Source organism: Anabas testudineus, chromosome 15, assembly GCF_900324465.2.
Source record: "Anabas testudineus chromosome 15, fAnaTes1.2, whole genome shotgun sequence".
Lineage (NCBI taxonomy): Eukaryota > Metazoa > Chordata > Actinopteri > Anabantiformes > Anabantidae > Anabas > Anabas testudineus.
Window position 1 is genome coordinate 16,647,050 of NC_046624.1, and position 24,985 is coordinate 16,672,034.

The window sequence follows — 24,985 nt, forward strand, 5'->3', positions numbered from 1 at the left end:
GAAACGAGATGTGCATTAATTAAAACTTTCTGTAACTTGAAAGTTAAAAGTTTTCTTATAAAGTGAATTTCATTAAATGAAAGCACAAAATAAATAAGATGTAACAGTAACAAACAAGCCAAATGTAAAACTGATGAGCGCTGGACAAGTTATTGCTGTGTATTACTAACAGCTTATACTATGACAGGAGGTCTGGGGAAAACATTATTGCTTCTTTATGTTTATCAAGAGCTCATAATTTGGGGCACCTCAGCAGTCAATACTGCTGGTCAGTGATCATCCAGTCAGTAAAATGAAATGATGCCGATCCAGCAGTGATCCGTCTCATTCATAATATATTATTATTTATTATTTCTTCACATCAGTCCATCCAAGTCTAAATTGGTGAACTGAGACAGGAAATCAAGTTACAAATAATAATAATAATAATAATAATAATAAACCACATAACACACTAGAAAGACTTAAGAAAACGTAGCTGAGTTAAATAAACAGTCCTCATAGAATAAGCAGTCAAGCAGGTTGTATGTGTGTGTGCACGTGTGTCCCAGCAGCACTACACTCTTCACACTCCTAAGCTCCATTCAACACAATTAGCATCCCAGTTTCCCTCTGAAGTGGAGAGAAAAGGAGAGAGCAATCCCCACCACTCTGCTAATTAGTGTGCGGAGCGTGTGCTTGCATGCATGCACGCCTGAGTGTTTGTGTGCACTCTAAATCTGTCATAGTATCTTTCCTTTCTTTTGAAGAAAACAACAAAGAAATATAAAAACAAGGAACGAAGAAGTCAAAGAAGGAAAGGGAGGAAGGAGGTTGAGGAATAAAAGGTGGAGAATAGCAAGAGAGAAGGAAGGAGAAGTTCAGTCCCCTGTACGGCACAGGTCTAAATGACTAACAGGTTAGGGTAAGGGTAATTGGTGACTCTGAAAGTATGAATGTGAGTGTTAATGGTTTTCTGTAAGCCCTGTGATAGACCAGCGACCTGTCCAGTGTACCTGTGCCTCTCATGACAGCTGGGATTGGCTCTAACACTCCCACGACCTTTAACAGGAAAAGCAGTTATAATGGATGGATGGATTGATTCCTGTCACTGACGGGTGATATTATTATTATTGGTCGCATTTTTCAAAATTAAAACTACATTTCCCATAAACCCCACATCTTCCTGCCCATCCAGACCAGAATTAAAGAGATGAATGTGTTTCAACTGACATATAAATGAGTCTGTAACTCCACTCACCATCTTGTGTCTGAACACTGTGCCGTCTTCTAAAACAGTGCCCTAAAGCAATCACACAGACGTCCTCAGCTAAGCAAATGTCAAATAAAATGTTTGTTTGTTTTATTGATTTATTATCTGTCTGACTTTTGGCAGAACACAGTGGACAAGCTGATAAAGAAGACCAACCTGGCTCTGCTGGTTGGAACCAACAGCTGGAGAGACCAGTTCATAGAAGCCATCACTGTGAGCGCAGGTACGGCCATTAGATAGGTGCACGTGTGTGTGTGTGTGTGTGTGTGTGTGTGTGTGTGTGTGTGTGTGTTTGCATTTAGCTCTGAATTGAACTGGACTTGTCTGAGCTGCTTTGAAGATGGTGTGTGGCATATATACATTCATTTTAGCGAGAACAGCTGAAGTTGTAATAGTCTGGTGAGTTTAATGTGGACCTCTGGTCTGTGCCTAATGATCAGTGTAACCTGTATTGAGTGTGTGTTTGTGTGTTGTGCTGCTTTAACGTTGGCAATAGCACCAAATACTGTCCGTCTGTGAGTGATTTCATGGGTCCACAGAGTCGCGTATGTGTATGTGTGTGTGTGTGTGTGTGTGTGTGTGTGTGTGTGTGTGTGTGTGTGTGTGTGTTTTAAGGGTTTTTAATGGTCACTGGAAAATGGAGTGGCCTGGTTTGACGGTTTGGATAGACAAACACTGACCAGATGGAGATTATGTTCAGAGCGATTGTGTGAGCAATTGTGTCTGTTTCAGCCTCCACAAAAGACAAAAGAACAAGGGGAGAGAGACAGAGAGAGAGAACAAGAGACACGAATGTGATATTACTGTAAAGTTATAATTAATGTCCTCTGCAAGTGGAGAAAGACAGTGTGCGTGTGAGCAGTGAGAGATAAGACCTGGTGTGAGACAGTGACAATGTTATAACTATTTTATAAAAAGAAGAAATGTGAAAAATAGAAATAACGACTGTTTCATGCAACATGCTGGTTTAAGAGAGTGGGAATGAGAAAACGAGAACCGGCAAGACTGCTGATCACAGGAGCGGAGAACAGAGAACGGGGCAGCCTTTCTTTCTGTTTCACTGCAGAATCTTCACAGTTGATTGGTTACTAGTGGTAAATTTGCCCTCTCGAGGCAGGCGAGCATTACTGCAGCTCGGCAGTGGATAGCAGGAAGCTGCTATGATCTTTCAAATACAGTCCCACAACAAAGACCGGTATTTCTCATCAGTCTCTGTTCTCCTCTTGCTGGAGAACATCAATAACTCACGGTTGCACTTTCCTGAGCTGCATATACAGGCAGAATAACTTAGACATGAGCAGGTCACTGTTAACAATTACATTTGCAAAGCGCAATCAAGCATTTGGTGTTTGAATCCAGATAATCACTGTGAATGCACAGTCGGACTGCAGCGTTCTGCAGTGCAACGTTCGTCTATAGCTTGCTCAATCACTTCAGTGTCTTCAAATAACTTTATCCTGTGTGGGGGTGGGTGTATGTTTGTTTGTGCTTTAGTTAGCTAGCCTGTCAGCCAGCCTTTGTTGGCGAGCTGATGCCATTAATGAAAGGACCTGTCGTCTTTCTCTTATCTGGGATTAGCTTGTCTAGGCTGACAGAGTGCTGTGTGTGTGTGTGTGTGTGTGTGTGTGTGTGTGTGGTAAAGACAAAACAGGGCACTGAGTACACTTTCCACCAAGGAATTAGCTTTTATTGTAAGAGACACTCTCACTCTCTCCCTGTCTCGCTCTCTCACACATACAGTTTTATTACCTTGTATTAAACTGCAGCGATTGAATATTGCAATATTGAATACACTTATATGGCTGCACATTTGTAATGCTGCAACTGTAACACACACACACACACACAATGCTGACAAGCTGAATCAGATTCCAAACCACATCAAACTGGAGGTTGATTGGTTCTTCGTGGCCTCTAAACCTGAAGCCGACTGATTTTTCGGGGTTCAAAGTGTGTGAGAGTAACAGCTGATTGGATGCTTACAGATCAAACTGGCGGCTGATTGTGTCGACAAACATCTAGGTGTGAAAGGACTGCTTCACTCGGCTTGTTTCTCTGGTCTCATTTTATGGTTTTCTTATTGAGAATGGGAACGAGAGCGATGATGATGGTGATGGAGAGAAGGAACCCAAAGAGAAATTAACTGCATGCTGAGAGAGTTAGAAATGAAGGTAGAGAGAGAGGCGTTGATCATTTCTTGGTAGGAAAACGAGTATAAATTACATCGTGTTCAGTATTAATGTGCTGTATAAATAACTACAACAGCTCAACAACTACAACAGCAGAAAATAAGTTTGGTTAGAGCTACAGGAAGCTGGGATCAATCTGAAATCAATTAGAGCCACGATCATTAGCAGCAGCTCCTATTGACTGGGTTTTACTACAAGACTCATTCACCCAGCATGTTTGTAAGTGTCCATTTAAACACTCGAGCGTTTCCTCTTTTGGCTCAGTTAATTTGGCAAAGTTGGAACAAGGACAGCATGTGCGACTAAAATATCCTCACAATACTATTTAATGTAGACAACAATAGAGATGGTTCACCGGGCTCCTGTCAGTTAAGCTGCGTCTGTCTTGCACCATAGTTAAACACCTGTTACTGTCTTTCTCATTCTCTGCTTCTTTTTACTGCACTGTCTCTCTTTTAATATCTCCTCCACTCTGCCTCCATCCACCTCCGCCACTTAATCACCAAACATAGGAGGAAGGTCAAACATTAGCTGCTTCTCCGGTGGAATACAAATGATGGAGGTATGAAGATGAAGCGAGGGAGCCTGGAAACATGAGGCCATGCCAGGGTCACTCTCTTCTGGGTTCAGTTCAGGTTATTTCTCCCTCATAAACTGTATCGATGGATGAAATCAGATGAAAAACTACAAATAATCTTAAATAAACATCTGCGTTAGGAGATCTTGAACACTCCAAGGCTACAGCCGCACACGCTCTTACACAATAAGCCCAAATGGAGACATGCTGTAACTCGGTGGCTCATCCTTTCTAACACTCGCCGCTGGTTCAAGGGTTTGAATAAGTCCAGAGTGGCTGTCACTGATACAGTGGTGGATTTAAAACACACTGATAAGCCAGCTCGGTCTAATCTCATCTCTCTGCCTGCTCGCTTCTCTCTCTCTGTCTCCGTCTATTATCCTTCTTCACTCCCTCTTATCTTAAACATATCAGATCAAAATGCAAGATTAAACCCACTTTAAGGGAGCTTCAAATATCCTTTCCTCTTGACCCAAGACATTTAGAATTCCTCTTTGTCTCTCCAGAAATGATTTTGGCTTCATATATGGTAAAAATAAATGAATAAATAAAACAGTGGCTCGTTATCAGTTCATCGGTTCAATTAGGAGAAGATTGTAGATTTGGAACCGCTTTCCTGCCATGAAAGGACATTTAAAATCTGCCAAGGCTTAATCAACAGGTCACTGCATCATAGCTCCATTTTGGCACTTCCAGTGACGTGCACTTATGCACACACGCTTATAAAATGCTGCCAAGGCCGTGACATTCATCTCAAAGCGAGAAACCTGCATTTAGCCAGGCATTAAAGCTCGAAATGTCAGCGTGCTGGTGCCGTGTGAGTGTGTGTACACTGACCTGCTTTCCCTTCTGTGTCTTTCTGCGTTTGTTGCTTGGCTGATGGAGATGGAGAATTTTTTCTCCAGATAAGCTAACACAGAAAGACAGTGACAGATTATGTGTGTTGGTGTGTAGCTGTGCACATTATGTGGCAGGTCTGCCAAGCTGCCGTGTAGCAAGGAGCTTAATCGTGTTGATTTCTTAATGTATTTGTTGTCATTTATTGCTTTTTCTTCAAGAGCATAAGTCTCTGTTTTTACGGTTCGCAGTGTTTCCTTCTGCATGTGTCACTCTAATGATTTCATCCTGTCCTCACTGGCCATGAAGCATCAAGGTGAAGCTAGAATTATCAATCAGACTTTGCTGAATCATGAAGGCGGTGCAGCTAATGACGAGTAAATGTGGAAGGATCACAGCACTGCTGTAACAAACTCTGTGGTGTTTTCATTTGCAGCCACTAGTTCCAGTGGAATAATGCTCATGATCCATGGGTGATTGTCATCTTGTTGAATGTTCACTGGAATCACGGCTATGAAATGAAATTGCCATATTTACAGCTGTGCACAGAAGGAAAGACGTGATGTAGAAAACTATTCTGACAAGCTTTGTCAGGACATCCTGAGGTGTCACGGATGCTGCATCAGCTGTCTTCCGCTAAGATTTGCTCTCAACACGCCATTGAGCCGGCCTAATAACAGACTGATATTGTGTAGTCTGATTAGGGAGAAGAACCCGGGTGTGGGTGGTTGGGTAAACAAAGCATGCAACTTTGACACAGAAGAGAGCTGCTCACAGACTGAAACTGTGAATTCTCATTTCTTTAAACCATAACCATGATCTTTCCCTAGTGAAAACCAAGATATGTTAGTTGACTGAGTGCATGACAAAGATGTTGTTCTGCCAAAAGCATTGCCAAATCACAAAGGGGTGTGTTAAATAGCATAAACGGCACACATCAGTGCAATGACAATGACTTGTACAAGTCTTGGCAGCTTTGGAAATTCTTCATGATGCAGCCTTTTAACAAAACAAGATACACCACTGTGTGGTCTTGTGTAAAGAACAGTCTCTTGTTGAGCCAGAAAGCAGGAAAAGAAAAATCAATGAAAAGCAGATCAAGAGAGAAAGAGGGGGTGTTGTACGGACAGAAAAGTGAAAGAAAGGGAAGAAGATTGATGTTCAAACACTCCACACTCCACTGCTCTCTAATTACTAAGAGCACTCGCGCTGTTCATCACTCGATCCCCTGTGTCTGTGTGTGTGTGTGTGTGTGTTATTTTTGGATGTGTGTGTTTTTGGGTTCACACCTCCTCCATGAAGGTTTTCCTTGAATGCAAGGATTCCAGGAAAACATCAGACTGATCACCAACCTTCACCACAGTGAGACTTAAGGAACTTTTCGAGTTGCCCTCATTGCGCCGCCATTAGCATCTCCTGTTTGTGTTTGTGCACAAATCGTTTTCTGGATCCACCAGATGATAAATGACTGCTAATGTGTGACTCACTAAAAAAAATGACGGGTTATTGAATTGATTTGTTGACTGTCGGAGTGATGGTCGTGTCAGAAAGCAGGCTGACTGATGGACTGCGTGTGACAACTGCTCTTATAAAACGTTTGACACAGCTGAGATAAAAACTCATTCAAATTCAAGGCTTGTTATGTATGTCTGAGTCCTCACGGGAGAAAATGATGACACCATACTCGCTTTTCAGTAAGTCAAAGCATTTCAATAATAAACTTAAAGTAGTGGCTTTATTATATGTGTTGGAGAATTGAGGAGAGATTCTGCCTCATTTCGCTGTCAACTGTCTGTTTGAAGCTCTCCAGCGACTTGGGTGCCTGTTTGACAGCCTGACTCTCTCTTCGGGGGTGTGCCTCTACTATTTACACTAAATTAAACTTAAACTAAGTCACTTTAAATTTGAAAATTTTAAATATTGGGTCCCCAGTATGAAGGCATAAATAGATTTATGTTCCCACAACAAGAGTAATGCATGCACACACACACACAAATACTCAATACATACAGCTTTCATAGTACAATTGAAGACCGTTTGAAGTAAAATCGTGTTTGTTTGTCCAAGGAACACATGCTGAGAAACTTCTTAAAATTCAGGATCTCAAAATTTGACTATTTATTTCTGATGACAGCGGCTTATTTCTGTGACTTAAATGTAATCGACAGTGTCAAAACACTCGAGCTACGTTTGAAACTGCATGGATGAATGACGGGCTGTATTCTCTGCTGTGTGTGTGATATTTCCCACAGTGCACTGGGTATGTGATGTCCTACATTGGGGAGTCTGAGCATGTATCCCTCATGTGTGGGTGGGTTGTTTTTTTTTGTCTTTATACACACTAAGTATTCCCCTTGTGCCTTTTTTCAAGTGTGTTTTTATTCAAAAGTGTGTCTTTGCTACCACGATAGAGCGCTGTGTGAAGCTGGATTTGAATTTTTTTTGAACAGAGTCTCTCTTTCTTCCTCTTCTGTAATGGGAAGTGATTGAAGGGTCGTTTTAAAGCAGTGTGCAGGATTTTCAACACAGGAGCTCGTTTGACCACATCAGTTTGAAAGCACAGTGTGTGAGTCTGGATGTGTGAGTGTGTAAACAGGCCGGGGTATGAATGAATCCTACCAGTCCCCTGAGCTCTGACCATATCACTTGAAGCACACACTGTCTTTCAGCCAGACACCCTCGTGTTCACACACTCTGCTTGGCTACCAGCATGTAAGAGAATAGCTGCGCTTCACATCTGACCTGTGCGAACGCACCTTCTGGGCTCCGTCAGTGAGCTGCAGTAGATAGCACATCCACCACCTCTGCAGGGCACGGACAAAACATAGTGAAGAAGATGCACTTCAAGAGAAATAAGGTTATTATTGTTTCTTATTTTAATAGTCTCTTTCAGTATCAGTATTTTTAAAATGACGTTTGTGGAAGCTAACTGAGCATAGAAATGGAGACGAGGTGTAAAGTGTCATACAAATAAATGCAGGCAGAAAGATACTGGAAGCCAAATAGGAGAGGAGAGTGCGACAAAGATGTGCTTTTCAAGGGGTGGTAAAAACATGAATTTAAACATTAAGCCAAACAGATGTGCGAATACACCCACATCATCATCAGTTTAACCGCATTTAGATGCAGATTTATGCAGCAAGCACCTGCGGGATGTAAATATGAGATTTCAGCTATAGTTCCTAAGTTATTGTATTGATTATAAAAAAGAAGAGTACCCCCCAGTGAAGTCAATTAGCTGATTAATAAGCACATATACCTCGTATCAGTATGAACCTAAAGTGTTCAACAGTTTCAGTGATTTCTAGGAAATCAGTTCCCTCATAATATGTAAATATATGCGAAGAGATGCTCCAAAATCTAATCAGATTGTGGTGTAAGTGTGACGTTTTGTCATTCGGCAGCATGATGACAGTTTCCCACACACACTGGTCCACACATTTATCCTTCTACATTTTTTTAAATAAGCAATTGACCATGAAGCAGATTTGATCCAGGTATTATCATATAACCACAGAATCATAATAGTTAGTCAGCACAGGTGTCTGCTAACAGGCATTGCAGATGTCAGCTGCTGTAAAATTGTGGTTCTTGCTCTAATGGCTATGATTTACACCAATTAACTCACTTTGCAAAGGGCTTGGTTTGTAATTTTTGAATCATTGTGTATATCATCCAGCAATGGACACACCCAATCGAAACTAGTGTCTGAATGTTAAAACCATCAGATTGTCCCAAGAAAGTAAAAAATCAGTGTGGGCAGGTTTATCTTACTGCTTTTATAGTACATCATCAAAGAGTAATGTTACCATTCTCCCAGTGTGGTCTCAAAACAGTGTGATTTCCCCATGGGCACTTATGGGGCAGCTATGTAATTTCATGCCTACACGTACAGGGACAGAAAATAACAAGTAAAAGACCAGAGGCCAAGATTTTGATAGAAGAGCACAAATAAACGGCCAGCAGAACAAGAGGGGGGGGGAAAGAAAGTGGGAGAGAAATGGCTTCATTCAGCCAAAACAAGCTATGTGGGAGAGAAGGAGGGCTGCAGACATAACTAAAGTCTCATTGTATAACTCATTGCCAAGTGTTTGTGCATTACAAACCATAATAGTGGATGAGGACTTTGCTCTCTGCTCTGACCTTCTACTGTTCATTTCTAGTTGATGATTTGATTTAGTCCAAGTCCTCAACCTGAATAGAAAACATTTATTATTAACTACATTAAGCAAAGTATGTGACCCCTGAGGAAATAATTGGCCTCATTAGAATATATTCATCTTTGAGTTAACCCCGGCTAATGCATAGCAGTTGTGCAGCGCACACAGTCTGGATGTGGTTCATGACGTTTGTTTAATGACTTAAATATCAGGCTGTCGTGTGTCTTTACGCTTAAACAGAAGGTCAGTACTCCAAGTGTCCAAAGCCTCAGTACATATGTAGAAAGTGCCTGTTTAGTTTTTTTCATGTGGTTATAAGTCAAGCTTAGAGCTGTTTAAATGTTGGGTTGACTTTTTGGTCGACGTTTTGCTATCTGTTGTGACAGTTTTGCCAAGGCTGATGCATTCACGCGTTCAATCCCAAGTGGCATATTTCAGAAGAAGGTCATTTATCCATCACTGAAATTGGGTACGAGAGCATACATATCTCAGTTGTGCTTTTCTGAGCCCCTGGTTTCCGTTAAAAAGGTTTACAGACAACATTTTCTTTACTGCTACATCCAGTCCAGGCAGGTTCTCTATTTAATAGTCAACATATATTTATTATGTAACATAAACTCTCAACTTTAGCAGATCTTCTACTAGTTTTATGCCTCACACTATATTAAAGTTAAGATCTAGCAAGAAGGCAAATCTGAAATCATCGAAAAAGAAAACGGATATAAATCAGGTTTATTTAAATGAATCGAGAACTAGACCTTTAATTTCAGAATTTCTTGATGAACTTTGGTGTACGGGGCTACAGTGAAAGTGTTGTCTTTCATGCCCCTCTCTGTTCCTCTGTGTAAAAAATGAGTTGGACCACCTCTGATCTCATAAATAAACATTTATGCACAGTACTAGAATGTAAGATTAGATATATTATTTCAAATTTTCCTGTCGGTGTTAAACTGTACGCTCATATTAACACTTACACTGTTCTTACTGTCCGACTGTACTCGTACTGACCATTTTGCTTCAGCTAAATGAAATGATTAAATATGGTTTTTATAAAATTCCCTCTTTGTGTTTCCACAGACAGTGTTAACATTCTGAGCTGCAGTCGAGGGACAGATACTAAAGGAGGGAATGCTGTACTTGGAGGGATTTACGGTAACTCTGGAAGATAATTACCTGATTTTTATTCAATCTGACAGCTGACGTCAGATATTGAAGAAGTGCACACACTCCTACTCTGTGTGTTTGCAGAGTGTCACCTTTCCATAAATGTCCATTTGCAAACCTTCCTCTTGTTTTATGACATAAACCAGGTAAAAAACTGACCTCTTCCCTAACAAGTGACTTCAGAAGAAGTCAAACTGTGTAGTCTTCCTCAGTAAATTGGCAGAAGATTTTTCTTAATCAACAAAAGCACACTGTATATGCACTGTTGGCTGATTGTTGTGTGGGGAAAATGATGAAGTACGTGCATTTGAAGCTTGACGTCTAATCCAGTAGTGCAGAGCATCAGAATGAAGTCTAGACAAACTGTAAGGTTTGATTGATTGGTGTCTTCTGCTGTCTCTAGTGCAGTGTGAATTGATTTTATGCCTTTCAGAAAATATAATAAGTTATACTTAATACATTTTGCTATTTTTCTACATATTGTATTGGATGGAATTAAATCGCAGACAGATCTGCGATGGGCTTGTGTTGTTTCCTGTTTACCTGTTCACACATTTTATAAAAGAGCATCAGAGAATAACAAACAGATGTTCTGGGTTTAATTAAAACTGCAGCAAAGTTTTAAGAATGGTCCACATCACAGAAAAGAAGGCTCACACTTGCCTGGGTCGTGCTGTTGGTTCCTCCATAACGACATATGTTCTCTGACTTAAACACTAGTGAAGTGAAGTTCTGTTTAACTAAAACTGAGCAAGAAAAGCTGACAAAGTGAGAACAAGCAGGATGTGTGTGTTTGAATAGAGAAGAGTGGGAAGAGTAGCAAGAACAATACAATGGAGATTTTGACATTAAACCATTTATTTATCTGATACTTGCTTAAATTAAATTCAAATCTGATGTTAAACATTCTGTTTGATGATTAGGGTAAAGTTTATCTGCATAAAAGAAAAGACCTTTGACTCTTGGACTGTCCAGAATCTGTTCACTATAGACAGAAAAATCCCACTTGTTGTGTATTTTTCATTGAATCCGTTGTCAAAATGTGACTTAACGTCAGATTATGTTTTTAGAGGAGTTGCACACTTTTAATTACAGTATCGTATGTTTAATTTTAATCATTACAGAACTGGTGTTCAAGCATGTTGTTTGCCAGATATACAAGAATAACAGTCGTGGTAATCACTGATAGAAACACAGTAATGGGCACAAGTGTGTTGCTGAACAGTGAACAAGGAAATGTTTGGGTCACCGGTCGTAGTTGCAAGTTTCCACATTGTTATCAGAGGCTATTGTGTGTCGATTGATGATCATGTGCAATATTTTCAGAATATTTGTCCCATGATTTATATGTTAAAACAATATAGAGAAAGTATTTTTACTGTCTGCTATATATTTATTCATGCTCCTCTTCCTTCAGTGTCTGTAGGAAGACCCTCTTTAATAGGTAGACTATATTATAATAAATGTGTTTAGTTCAGCATAATTCAAGTTCCCTCTTGCCAACCTCTTTTGATTTTGGTGAATGGTACTGTACCTGATTTGAAAGTTTACCTATTTGCCTATTCCTCCATGTTTAGCAGACATATGGGTATCAACACACACACACACACACACACACACACACTCATACAACCATTTGTCCATGTCCCAGGGCAAAAAATCAGACTCATTGCTCATTCACATTTCAATCACACACACCTGTCGGTCCAGTCTGTGGGTCACACACTGTGTCAGTGTTTTTTTAAACTGCTGAATTGGATTAGATTGTACTGCACATTTCTGTTCCTAATTTATCATATTCCTGCTAGAATAAAAGAAGAAGACGGACACACAGTCATTAAATCCTTCTCACTTCAGTCGCTGACAGATTACTTTAGCTCTTATTTCCCAGCAGGGTGAATTCACTTTATCAAATTCATAATAAAGTCAAAATGTGTCCAACTCAGCTTTTAGTAGATCAGTGTGATTTATATTTTGAGTTATATTGCAGTCATTTCTTTGCTGTAGATGAAATTAGGTTTTATCACCTGCCTTCCTTCATTGTAACAGAATGATGCTGTTACATGTAGTTTATGCCTTTCTGAAAATATAATAAGTTTTACTAATACATTTTGCTTTTTTTTCCACATATTGTATCTAAATAGAAATTTTTAAGGAGAGATCTGAGATGGTCTTGTGTTTCTTTTGGTCATAGATATAAAGGCTCACACTTGCCTGAGTCCTCTGTTGGTTCCTCTATAATATGTTCTCTGACTTAAAAACTAGTCAAGTGCTGTTTCTGTTAGTGTGTGTGGTGTGCAAAAACACTGTAAACATACAAATGTTTACCATATTCACCATCTTAGTTTTCGTGTTGGCATGCTTGGCATGGCATTGGAGTTAAAGCTGATTGTACAGTTTTGCAGGTTTCCTGAATTGATAGATTTGTTCTGGCTCTGGATGTTCAGGGTGTCGTCCCCTCTTCCTATTATCTACGTTTGAGTCCCAGTTTGCCCCTGGTGTGAGTGTGTGTTCCTCACTTGTAGGTTTCTTTTCATAAAAGCGTCTGTAAAATGACTCGGTCCATTGAGAGAGTAAGTTGCTGCTGTCATTTTTCCTCTTGTCCACAAAAAACAAACAGAAGGGAGCTTCTTAAATTACAGCTGAGTAGGAAATTCCCTCTGTTTGCTCGCACAGTGGCACGAAGCCACTAACCGCAACTTTAAAAGACGCTCGCTGGATTTGTCCACGCCACACTGTTGACCTCTGACCCTTAGCTTAACTTTCTCGCTCTTTCTTCTCCAGGTGAGGATGACGATGACGAGGAGTGTGGGGAGGAAAAGCTGCCATCGTGTTTCGACTACGTCATGCACTTCCTCACTGTCTTCTGGAAGGTCCTGTTCGCCTTCGTCCCACCCACAGAGTACTGGAACGGCTGGGCCTGTTTCGTCGTGTCCATCTGCATGATCGGACTGCTCACCGCCATCATTGGTACAATGACAGCTGATTGATAAAGGAACACTGCAATAAATAAATAAACACATAAAGACATTTTCTAGTTAGTTATCTTACTTTTTATTATTATTCCAGGGGACCTTGCCTCTCATTTTGGCTGCACAGTGGGCCTGAAAGACTCAGTGACAGCAGTAGTATTTGTTGCACTGGGAACCTCTGTACCAGGTGAGTGTGTGTGTGTGTGTGTGTGTGAGTGTGAGAGAGCAGATACTGTTACCATATACATGTATGTGGTAGATGTATATGTACATCTATATATATATGTATGTGTGTATGTATATATATAAATGTGCTCTGATTAAATACTGCCGCTGTTTTATTTATCTTAAATATCATAATAATCACTTTTCTCTATCCAGATTTGCCATTTCATTAGAGCTTTAACAGAATAAAATATCCACAGGTCTTAAACTTAGATCTGGTCATCAGTGGTCTCCTTCAGGGAGTATAACGGTTATAATGGTTTTGCATCATGTGGATTCTAAGAGGTTTCCTACAACACTCCAAATTTAAAGAAAGAAGCTGCAATTGTTTTTATTTATAGTAAACATCTGAAGAAATGCTCATATGCACAGATTTTTTCCTGATGTCACAATGTTTCTACCATGACTGAGTCAGTAGTTTCCCGTCTCTCCAGTATATTTTTATTCACTGGATAGTTTGTTAGTAAAAAGCCGTACCGTCGTCAGACAGCTGCATGGATCATCCACTAACAGTGAAGAATGGAAAACAACTGCAGCAGCAGCTAAATATTTTTTTACCTTGTTTCCATTTTGTTTTTTCTGCACACACATGCATACAGTATATACAGCATGCTTGAATGCTAGCTTTATAATTTGCAGACATATGAGCAGCTGTGCAGCTGGTAAATTACTTGGACTCAGACACATACACTCATAGACAGTACCTGCAACATATTAAAGCTTGAAATCGGTTTCATGCACTTTCACATACACCCAGTAACCTTTACTGTAACCACCATGTGTTTTTAGAATAGGTCTATTTGTCATGTCAGGCTCTGGTGCTTCGATTTAGGGAGCTCAGGGATAAAAAAGTGATGTATGTGCTATTTTACACATACACCTGTAAACATACGAACGTCCGTGCACACATACGAATTACACACACACATTTCATCATGTCCAGAGCTGCAAAGTGGTTTTGCCATTCTGAGGCTCTCTGCTTTAACAGAACCACCTGTGGTGCTCACACAAGTACACACACACACAGAAAGGAACAGACCTCCTATTTAGAATTGATATTATCCATCCTGTGCTGTGGTTCCGTGATGATTAACCTCGTTTGTCACAGTTAGCCAGGCAAACACACTCGGAGCTAGGAAAAAACAACGAGGAGCCGCTAAAGGAGATTTACAGATGCAAGAAATGGAAGTTTATTGTTGGATTGGGATTCAAGTGAAACCTCTGAACCTGCTCTCTTCACAGCTTAAAGTAGATTTAAGTGTTATGGATGATTTCTTGTTGGGATAAATCTCGTTACACATGGAAGATTAAGCGATAACTGCACTTTAATACAAGGCATAGTTACGTTTTCTTGTACGATGGCTATGGAGTATCTATTATGACAGGAAGTAGAAAGCAAGGTGCTGTATGAAGAGCGTAAGTCTGTGTAGGAGGTCGGGATGGCTACAGTAATGGTTTGACAAAACAATAGAGAGGAGACCGCTGTTCATTTTAACCCGTAACACTCGTCAATCATTGTTACCATGGCAACAGAAGCTTGGTATTTCTCCTCACCACTTGTCGTCCATCACTTCATTTCCAGTGCTGTGACATTTCTAGAACTATTTTTGTAAAACCTCTGACTGATTGTGTGGGGTCACTGCCCCTTGATCCACGACAAGGTATCACAAGAAGGGTCAGACCTCCCGAAAATTCATGTAAATATTTATGGTCCCAGATATGTTTTGGTAACCTCTGATCTTTCTCCTATTGTTACCACCTGGCTAAACAAAAGGTTTGCCAGAAAAGTACAAGCATATCAGAGCTCCCCAGTGAGTCCACTTATTTTAAAAGGGAAGAGGGAGCAGAGGAAAGAGGAAGGAGAGGTTAAGGAAGAGTGCGTAGGGACGAAGAATGAGGTGAAAGGAGGGTAGCAAGAGAATGGCTGATTGACGGAGAGGCAGAGGAAAAGGGTAAAACAAAATCTCCAGGGAGAAATACTCTCACAGAAGGAGCTGCAGAGTGAAACCTGTTTCAAACACACACGGTCGCTACTGAACATGCAAGCACCCACGCACTCACCCACTTCATCAGGCGCAGAAGCATTCAAAGACAAATAGCTACACACACACACGCAAACACACTTTTACCAGCTGGTGGAGGCATGGAATGAGACTGGACCCAGGTGGCATCATTCACTAATACACAGTCACAGTGGAGCTGCATGCACACACACCGTCTCCACACACACACACAGAGACTGGCACACACACCGTCTCCACACACACACACAGAGACTGGCACACACACCGTCTCCACACACACACACAGAGACTGGCACACACACCGTTTCCACACAAACACACAGAGACTGGCACACACACCGTCTCCACACACACACACAGAGACTGGCACACACACCGTCTCCACACACACACACAGGGTTAAGCCGAGCAGTTCTGTCCTTAAAGCTTTAGGGTCTATGTGGAGATTTATCTTTTCCTTGGGCTATTGCCTCTTCCTCCTTCCCTCGTCCACCCTCTCTCTTCCTCCTATCGTCCTCTCTTCGGCTGCCAGTTTGGCTGCCATTTCTAGAAAGTCCTTCCTCCTCTTTTTCTGCATTTCTCCTTTACTTCCTTGCTTTCTTTTGGTTTATATCTGCTCTTGCTGTATCTGCCTGATAAAAGTAAAATCACACGAATCACTAAAGAAAGAATAATTGTTAGAAAATTAGTGAGAGGTGCGAATGCTAACTGACCCTTTGAGCCTATTGTTAAAATTTGGCAGCATGTCCGTTGCTCCCCTCAGTACAGCAAGGAAGAGGGTCCCTTTGGAGCTGTGGTAGTTTGGCAAACAAGGCAAATTTTTAGGAGTAAACATCACAACTCTGATTAGTTATCAAGCCAAGATTTGTTTTCCGCTGCAAATTGAGCTGCAGCCATGTAAATTATTGATCTTGGACCCAATCCGGCCTGTGCTCGCTGCTGGCGGCAGAATAATGTAACTGGATTAAATACTGTGACTTCTAATTTAAGGTTTCATGCCTAAATGTGGAAAATAGGATTTGCACCGTGTTCTGTTTTAATGTTTATGTGTTCTGTATTTATCAGCAGCTTCTTTCTGTGTCAGTGTTGTTGTGTAACTTGCAAATGACTACATGTCGAGGTCAGGAGTTCAACATCCAATGTATGTCTGCCTTTACACTTAATTATATAAGTTAGTGGAAAACACTACAACTGCACTAAGCCCTAGTGATTTCCTGAGTAGCGTTTACCGTCCTGATCAAGACAGTGAAGTGCAAACGTTCAAATGACAGAACAGTTATATAAAAGCAGCTGCGGGAAAAGAAGGAAAAGGCCAAGTCATCACCAAAATCACAACTCTTATTCCTCTTGTCATCAACTAGAGTAGTCAGGACAAGTTCTTCATTAAAATAATGTCCCATGGTGGCACTAGAGAAAGGTCACAATCCACTATTATTATGAAATAAAAAATATATTTTTCTGTTAGAGGTATTAACATTCTGATTGCTCCCATTGAATACTCCAACACGATATGTATTAAAAACACTTCGACAAGCAGTCTGTGTTTTTTAATCTGAACTAGAATTGCTTCTGTTTGCAGATGATTTACATTTCTTTACGTGCACAAATCTAATTTGTCTCCCCGTGTCTCTCTCCATAGATACCTTTGCCAGTAAGGTAGCTGCTATCCAGGATCAGTATGCAGATGCATCCATTGGTAATGTGACAGGCTCCAATGCTGTCAATGTTTTCCTGGGTATTGGGGTGAGTACCGGCTCATCTAGGGCACCGACTACAGTATAAACCAGTAGCAGCTGTAGTGTATCTGTTCTAACTGATGTTATTTTATGCATCCTATGCTTTCTGCTGCCAGCACTTCTTATGTAGCTTGTCTACCGCAGCCATCACCCTCAATAAAGTCCATGTTTGTTTCTCTGTTTTGTTGTTTCTTACGCTGTTGTACACGGTCACTACATCTCACGTTATTCCATTTGATTCTGATGACGCTTGGCAGGTGGCGTGGTCCATCGCTGCCATCTACCACAACAGCAAGGGGGAGGAGTTCAGAGTGGACCCTGGCACGCTGGCTTTCTCTGTCACACTCTTCACCATCTTTGCCTTCATCTCCGTCGGCACGCTGATGTACCGACGGCGGCCAGAGATTGGTGGAGAGCTGGGCGGGCCCCGGACTGCGAAGGCCCTGACCACTATGCTGTTCGTCAGCCTGTGGCTCCTCTACATCCTCTTCTCCTCACTGGAGGCCTACTGCCACATCCAGGGCTTCTAAGATGATGAGAGATAATGAAGGCAAGAAGGAGAACATAAAGGAAGAAACCAAGGGGAGTTGGATGAATGGATGGATTGGAAATAAAGGCTTTCTCATTGATATATCACTCCCTCCCTTTACGCAATAGACTGAATGACGGATGAATAGATGGATGTATAGATGAAGGAATGTACAACACACTAAAGCATCTAAAAACTGAGTGGAGGGGAGTAGGCATGCATGAAAGGACGACAGCAAACAGGAGAATCATAGGAGCTAGAGAAATGGCTCAGAAGTTGGAAAAAGGAACAAACGAAGGAATACATTTGATCCCCCAATCTAAAAATCCAAATGAATCAAGTCGTCTTAAACCCAGCCCTCGTTCAAATACGGTACATAAAACCTAAATACCTAAATTCATGATTACATGTACCCTTAGAAATAAAGACACTTCCAGTTTTAACAAAATGAAGAGTGACGAGTTAAATCAGACGGACATCCATGATATGTGGCTTTAGCAGCAGCAGCAATCCCATTAATCTCTTACCAGTCGGACCAGTGCTACTCCCGCTCCCAGCTGCAGTAACAGGAACAAGTGAGGCAGCAAGAGACAGAATAACTGTATCAGTTTGTACATGCATGACGAGGTGACAGTGAAAAACACAATCGGAAGGAACCGGAAATATTGCCACAACTGTTTAATGACAACAAACTGTGAGTGCTAGTGTGTGAGTGTGTGTTTCTGTGCTTGTGTGTTGTTGGAAGATGGTCAAGTGCTGTGAAACAAAAACAAAAGCCTCTCGTTTTGCTGTCGCTGCGTGAGACGGAATATGCTTTCGTATTCAAGGTCTTTTTGACTCTAATTCTCCCAGCCTGTAGAAATGCTGAGTAAGATTCTTTTGTGGGAGGGCTTGTTCGAAGAAGCGGAAAGTGAAGAGGTTAGAAATGTAAATACAAAGAGCTGAATGTCTTGGTTACACCATGCGCTTCTGAACAGGCCCTCTTTTTGTTGCTTTATACTGTAGATGTAAATGATTTAAGGTCTAATTTCAGGCAAGAAGGGGTTAGTGTGCTTTTACCTTTAATAAGGCCACGTCTGCAGAGACAAAATGGCCACTCTACCGTTTAAAACTGTTAGAGAAACTATTATCATTGCATAAATATCTAGAGTTAGGGGATTAATCTTGTGTGTGTGTTTATTTTTACCTGTAGACTTCTGTTACCTGGTTTTCCACCAATAGGATTACCACTATCACGTGTCAATCATAGCGTTGCAATAGTCTTTGAAAACGTAGGTACCGCCCTCTGTGAAACCTCATAGGTCTGTTTCTTCATGGCCTCTGCCATAGTTTATATCCCTTTTATGCCGCTTGGTTCGCTCCACACCTTTGGTCATTACCCCTGTGTGTCTTAAGCAGCTCCCCTTGGCTGGTCAGTGGACCAATCAAATCCTTAAGGGCTTTGTAAGAAACAACCACTAATCCCGAACCCTGACACTTGATTTCTAATTCTCCTAGGTTGGTCTTTAGGGAGCTACTCAACAGGGATTTGTATTCTTTAACCATATACATCAGCTGTACCATTTTAGATCCTATATAGAAAAGTTAATGAGCTTCACTTAATGCAGACGTTGTCAGATGAAATATCCAGTTCCTCAGATAGAAAAGTGACCCAATAATTCAAAGTGCTCTGTCACACAAAGCTGTGACTCTCCTTGGTGGGAGTATTTCTTACCTGATTACAAAGATTGCATATAAATTATAGTCAGCCTTGTTCCAAATTAAACTATTCATGCTATATTGTTTCCCAGGCCACCTCCACTCATTATTAGGCATAGAAATTATGCTTCAGGCATGTGAATTAGCAAGACCTTAACCCACAGGAAGCAATAAACATCACTTTGCATTTCTGCATTTTGCTTTATTCGAGGGCGAGTCTTTGCTAGACGACAGGACAATGATTGACTGCTTCACACCAGCCGTGGAAGCCAACTGTTTACCAACTCTTAACTTCTGCAGCCAGTCTTATCTTGGGAACCATGAGATGGCTCAGGAGAATTAGAGCAGTAGTGGAGAAGTAGGCTTAGAACATATAGACGTATATACAGATGTACAACAGTAGTACTGTTGTAGTTTAGGGCACATCAGATGAGAGCCTCTGCTTGGCTAACTCTCAGCTATGCAGATATTGGCAATAAAATAGGTATTAGACAGTTGTAGCATTTGGCCATATATTTAAAAAAAACCCTCTTTCCTGCATCACAGAGTGAATTTGTCTTAGTCAGGCTCTCTATATGTTACACTGATGATTATTGATAACCAAATGGCAGTGTTGAGGTTCATAGTTAATGATTATAAAGATGCAACAGTAAAGATCAAAAGGAGCATTAAGACAGTGTTCTTTATTTAGGATCATTATATAATTAGGGATGGAGTATGTACCAGAGGATGGTTGTGATAGAAATATATTGAGCTACACTGGACAACACTAGCTACACTGGGCAATCACAGTTATGATTCAGGAAGACACAGGAATTAAAGAATTCCAGGAATGTTACTAGTTATTGAAAATATGATACGAGGTCGTTAAATGGTCCAGATTTATGCCAGATGTCCTCTTATAGGGCCAGAGTAGATGTTTCCTTCTCCTCTGATATAATTGTCACAGAAACTAAAGCAATGTTACTTGTGATTTTATGGCACACTGCTTTACTCCATTTAACAAACCTCTAGGAGTGATGACTGTGTTTGTCCAGTTGATGCTCATTAGTAGTGTGGAATAAGCTGATCTAGCCCAAATCAAACGTTCCTGATACTAGAACGCCTTGGTTTAGATCAAAGTGTGACTGACTAAACCACTAATCTCACTTTATGATGTAGACAAGAATGGGCTCCACACATTATTCTAATCATATAACATGTCCTGTCACAGCAGCCTAGCTGGATTTTCCATCTAAACAAATGTCACTAGATGAACATTAAAAGACAACTAGAGGTCATGAATCTACAAGGCAAAAGAAACAAACTGACTATATCAGACACTAAATGGCTGGGAACCTCCTTTTATGTTGGATTTGGAACAAGACACATCAAAGTGTCTGAAGAGCATCTGCTGAAATATGTGTAGAATATAAATCTTCAAGCTTTTCTCAACTGTGCGAGAGGTTTACACTTCAGACTGTTATCTGTTTTACTCCTTCAGCCAAAACCACAGAGATCTCTACGTACACAAAACATGTGAGTAGCCATTCTAAGTCCATAGTTTATCATCTGGTACTCTCTGCATCTGAATTGGCCCTAAATTCACTGCTTGTGTTGTGTTTTTTACATGATGTACAATACGAGTAGCATTTTAAATTCCTGTAAAGTAAGTAGTCTGGGTTAGATAGTGATCCATTAAAAACCTGGCAACAGTCTTGTCCCAGACAGCTTTCCACCCCTCTGAGGGAGCAGAGCCCTGGATTGGATGAGTTTGGCAAATCCAGAGTATGTTGAGGATAATCATATAAATGATCCAGATTTAGTAAAAGTGATGCACTTGCAGTCAGAGTGAGTGGTGGACGCCGGCCAAACTCTGATACGGGCTCTTTTGTTGCAGAACTTTTTTTGATTGCAGTGGAATATTTTGGGAACAACTTAGTGCAGACAAAATGATCTGTTCATTACTTGCATTTGCCAAACTGCACAAAGTATGGCTCTCCATTAGGGTAGCTGTTCTCATGTGAAGGCCTTGGAGTGGCAGTTTACCCCTGTTTTGCCAAAGGGAAATCTTTCTATCAGAAACTTAATATTTGCAGTCCAGTGTGTAAAGGGTTTTCTAACCAGTGGATCTTTCTTAAAACACCAAATATTATTCATATTTCATTACCACTCTAAAAAGAGACGAACAACGCTTTGATGTTGTTTTAAATCTAGCCACAATCTTTCTATTTAAATTTATATGCTCTTGTCTCTTCACTGGCATGGAGTTGAAGGCTTATTAAAAAGTTATGCTAGCTTGTGCAAAGAAGAAATAACACAATGGAAGCTGTTCAAGTAACTCCAACGTGATCTTTGACTTTGTAAAATCATGTTGGACTTACTCAAAATGTGCCTGCTGGCTAATTGGAACTGACGCTTGCAGTATTGTAGTCGTTTGCATCACATTAGTTTGCTGCACAAATCTTCATTCTTTCTTTTCCGGGAAGTTAAATCTGTTGCTGCTCTTACCTTGTTGCTTCACCTCTCTGTGTATCTACCTTCACTTAAAAGCTCATCTGATGTGAAGCTTAAGGCAGATTAACAGCAGCTGTTTAAAGCGCCACAGGGAATCACAGCTGTGTTGGACTTTCGCTTCCCGCATTGGTTTGGTCTTTTGAGGTTTGAAGGGTCAAAGGTTAGCCAGGCCACCGCTCTGTATATAACACTAAGAGCAAGCGAGGAGTAGGAAAAACAAGCTGTAGATTACTGTAGTTGTTGTTTTTATTCTTCTGTGGTGAGGTTTGAACAACTGGGCAGGGTTTTAAACGAAGACATGAACTGCACCGTATCTTTTTGTTTGTTTGTTTGTTCTTTGCTTAAACAACGTAAACAACAGCAGAGATTTTTTCACTCTGATGTACACAGTAATAACGTATCTGATGTAAAATAAAAAAAAAAACATATATATATATATATAATGGTGTTGAATCAGTTGTGAACCATTAACAATGTTGCTTCTAATGTAAAGATTGACGTTTTCGTTGCCTCGTCCACTTCTTAACTGATGCTCTGACAGACCGAGGAATAAACAAATGCAACACCAAACAGACAAACAAACGAGGACAAGGACAAACAGCCCTGCTGGTACAAACTGAGCAACATCGCTCCGAAATGTTGCTGCAGCTGCTGATGTACTGTTAAAAAAAAAAAAGAAGAGAAACTTTACCGGAGCTATTCTCTAACATTAAAGTAACATTAAGCACGATGTAAAAGGATGATGATAAAGAGAGGAAGGAGGAGAAGGAAGACGAGGAGGAAGAAGATGAAATAATAAAAAAAAATATGAAGTTACAGCCATACATTGATTTCTGGGCCAGTGAGACTGAAGCGGACTTCTCCTGCCCAGCATGTGTATTGTTATGGTGTCTATCTGTCCCTTTGTGTCTCTTCCCTCTCTTTCCCCGTCTTTCTTTCTCTGTCTCGCTGCTGCCAAAGTAACCGAAACAGGCAGTAATCCTTTTGTTCCGTCTTTTCTTCCCCAGTCCCTTTCACCCCTCTCCGTCTCCCTATGCCATGTTTTCCATATTTTTGGAATGTCGATGTGCTACTTGTTGACACTGTGCATGAATGATAACATGTCTGTATATAGTTATAGAGAATTGTACCCCATTCCCCTGGTGTTGACAAGAAAAGGTTTGAATGTTGTACAGAATCAGGATTTCTGTTTATTCTGTTGAGTTACATTTGTGATGTATGTAGATCTAACAACAGTATCTTTTTAAGTTAAACAAAGTTAATTTCTTTTTTTGTTTGTTCGTTTTCTTTTTTTTGTTTCTTTCTTGGAGTAACTTGCACATTACTGATTAAGACTAATTAAGATTTTTCCTTTGTTAAAAAGGCAATATCTGCTGTTATTGAATGAGAGTTGAGATCTTTAAGGAGTTCTATATCTTAAATAACGTATACGGGAGTTGCATGGGTTATCTGTACAATAAAAAACGACACTGCTTGCTATTTCTAATACCGTGGCTGTGTTCTCTGACAGAGGGTAAAGAATACTGTATGTACATCTAAAGGTTATTTTGTCATTTTAACTAAATAATATTGTGTATATACTGTACAGTGTTATAAGTGAGGTGGACGATGTGGCCATCACGCTAACAGTAGAGAATTAATTCTACATATTTATTTAAGGGAAACAAAACACTCACTGCACTCAAGAATGACATATATTGCCTTTTTGGAGAAGATGTAGTTTGCTTAAAGCTTGTTTCTCTATCTCTGCCTCGCTCTTTCTTCTGCACCTGTTGGTTAATTTCATTGCTCTTTTTCTTCCATCTCCTCTTTATGTTTCTACTGGAGGAGCGTTGCAGACGAGCTGTTGTCAGTCTTCTTCCCGTTTGATTCTGACTCAGACGTCACTTTCTCTGTCTGTCTTTCTTTCTCTGACGTAAGTCTGGCTGCTCATCCCACAGACTAAACATGTCGTCCATTCCTGTTTGTACTCACCTGTTTTTTTTTAACCATCTATAGTTAGATATGAATTATCTGCGTGTTCCCATCGCACAAAGAGTCATGTCTGTAGTTGAGTGATGATTCATAATCGTCTGTAACGTTACTAAATCTGTCTCTTGTTGTTTTTTCTTAATCCCTCCTTTGCCCTTGGACATCTTTCTCCACATTCACACTCTTACTTCCTTCCATCCATCATTTCTTTGCCCTTCTCTTCGCTCTCACGGGGTGTAGTCAGGAATTTTAGTTTTTGTCAATAGACAGTATCCACAGTTACAACATTACAGTGTTGGAATTAATGAAGTTAATTAATGAAAATGTTTTCTTTCTTTTTTTTGTTTTGCTGCTTTCCTGTGTGTATGTGTGTTTATTTTTTTGTTTGTTTTATTATTATTTTTTCTTGAACACCAACTGATAGGAGGAACGCTGTTGTATGTGTGTTGCCACTAACTGTGACTGCTCTCCATGGTACATGGTACTTCTGATAAAACCAATAAAATAAAGTTTGGGATACCCTGTTTCAGAGACCCTCTGAGTCCACTGCCTTTCTAGTTTGTGTGTGTGTGTGTGTTACAGCCAATCTGTAATGAAAGGCTTTAATATAAAAGCTTAATTATTATGCAAATTTCCATTAGATAGTACATTTAGTGAACGTAAATGGGAACCGCAACCAGCTCTTGTCTTGTCTCGCTCCCCTCTACTCAACCTCCCATACAAACATCCATTTTCTTTTATATGTTCAGACTGTCGGTGAATAAAATGACATTTGTCTGAATGGCTGACATCTCATTAACTGTCGTGCATTGTTCTGTCATTGTGTCAGAGTTGCAAGTGATGTCTGCATCAGTGCTGATTAATTCTGTTTGGTTTATGTTGTCTGATGGAAAAATGATGAACATGCATTGTGGTTCACTGCTGTTCTTCATGTTAACACATATTCACCAAGTCAAGTGATAAATTATTCATTTGGATTAAAAGAAAAGCTCATTATAACCTACCAAACGGCAGAAGATTGCAGAAACGTAAACGTTTGAGTAGTAGGCTAATTAAATGTGCTTTTCGGTAACGTAGCATATCATAAAATAAATTGAAAACAGAACATTGAAGGTTTTTATTTTTTTCAACAAATGCACCGCTTTAGTTTGATGC

General features: G+C 40.3%; 1 protein-coding gene across 2 annotated transcripts in view; it reads left to right on the forward strand.

The window, feature by feature from the left end:
• The window catches only part of slc8a1b (solute carrier family 8 member 1b), a 103,185-nt gene extending 78,821 nt beyond the window's left edge, over positions 1-24,364 (forward strand). For both annotated transcript variants that reach the window (XM_026354093.1, XM_026354092.1), the window contains exons 7-11: positions 1,376-1,475; positions 12,964-13,149; positions 13,249-13,338; positions 17,040-17,143; positions 17,394-24,364. In XM_026354093.1, coding sequence (XP_026209878.1) covers positions 1,376-1,475; positions 12,964-13,149; positions 13,249-13,338; positions 17,040-17,143; positions 17,394-17,666 — 753 coding nt within the window. In that variant the 3' untranslated portion in view covers positions 17,667-24,364. The remainder of the gene's footprint in view (positions 1-1,375; positions 1,476-12,963; positions 13,150-13,248; positions 13,339-17,039; positions 17,144-17,393) is intronic.
• Positions 24,365-24,985: the final 621 nt, after the last annotated feature.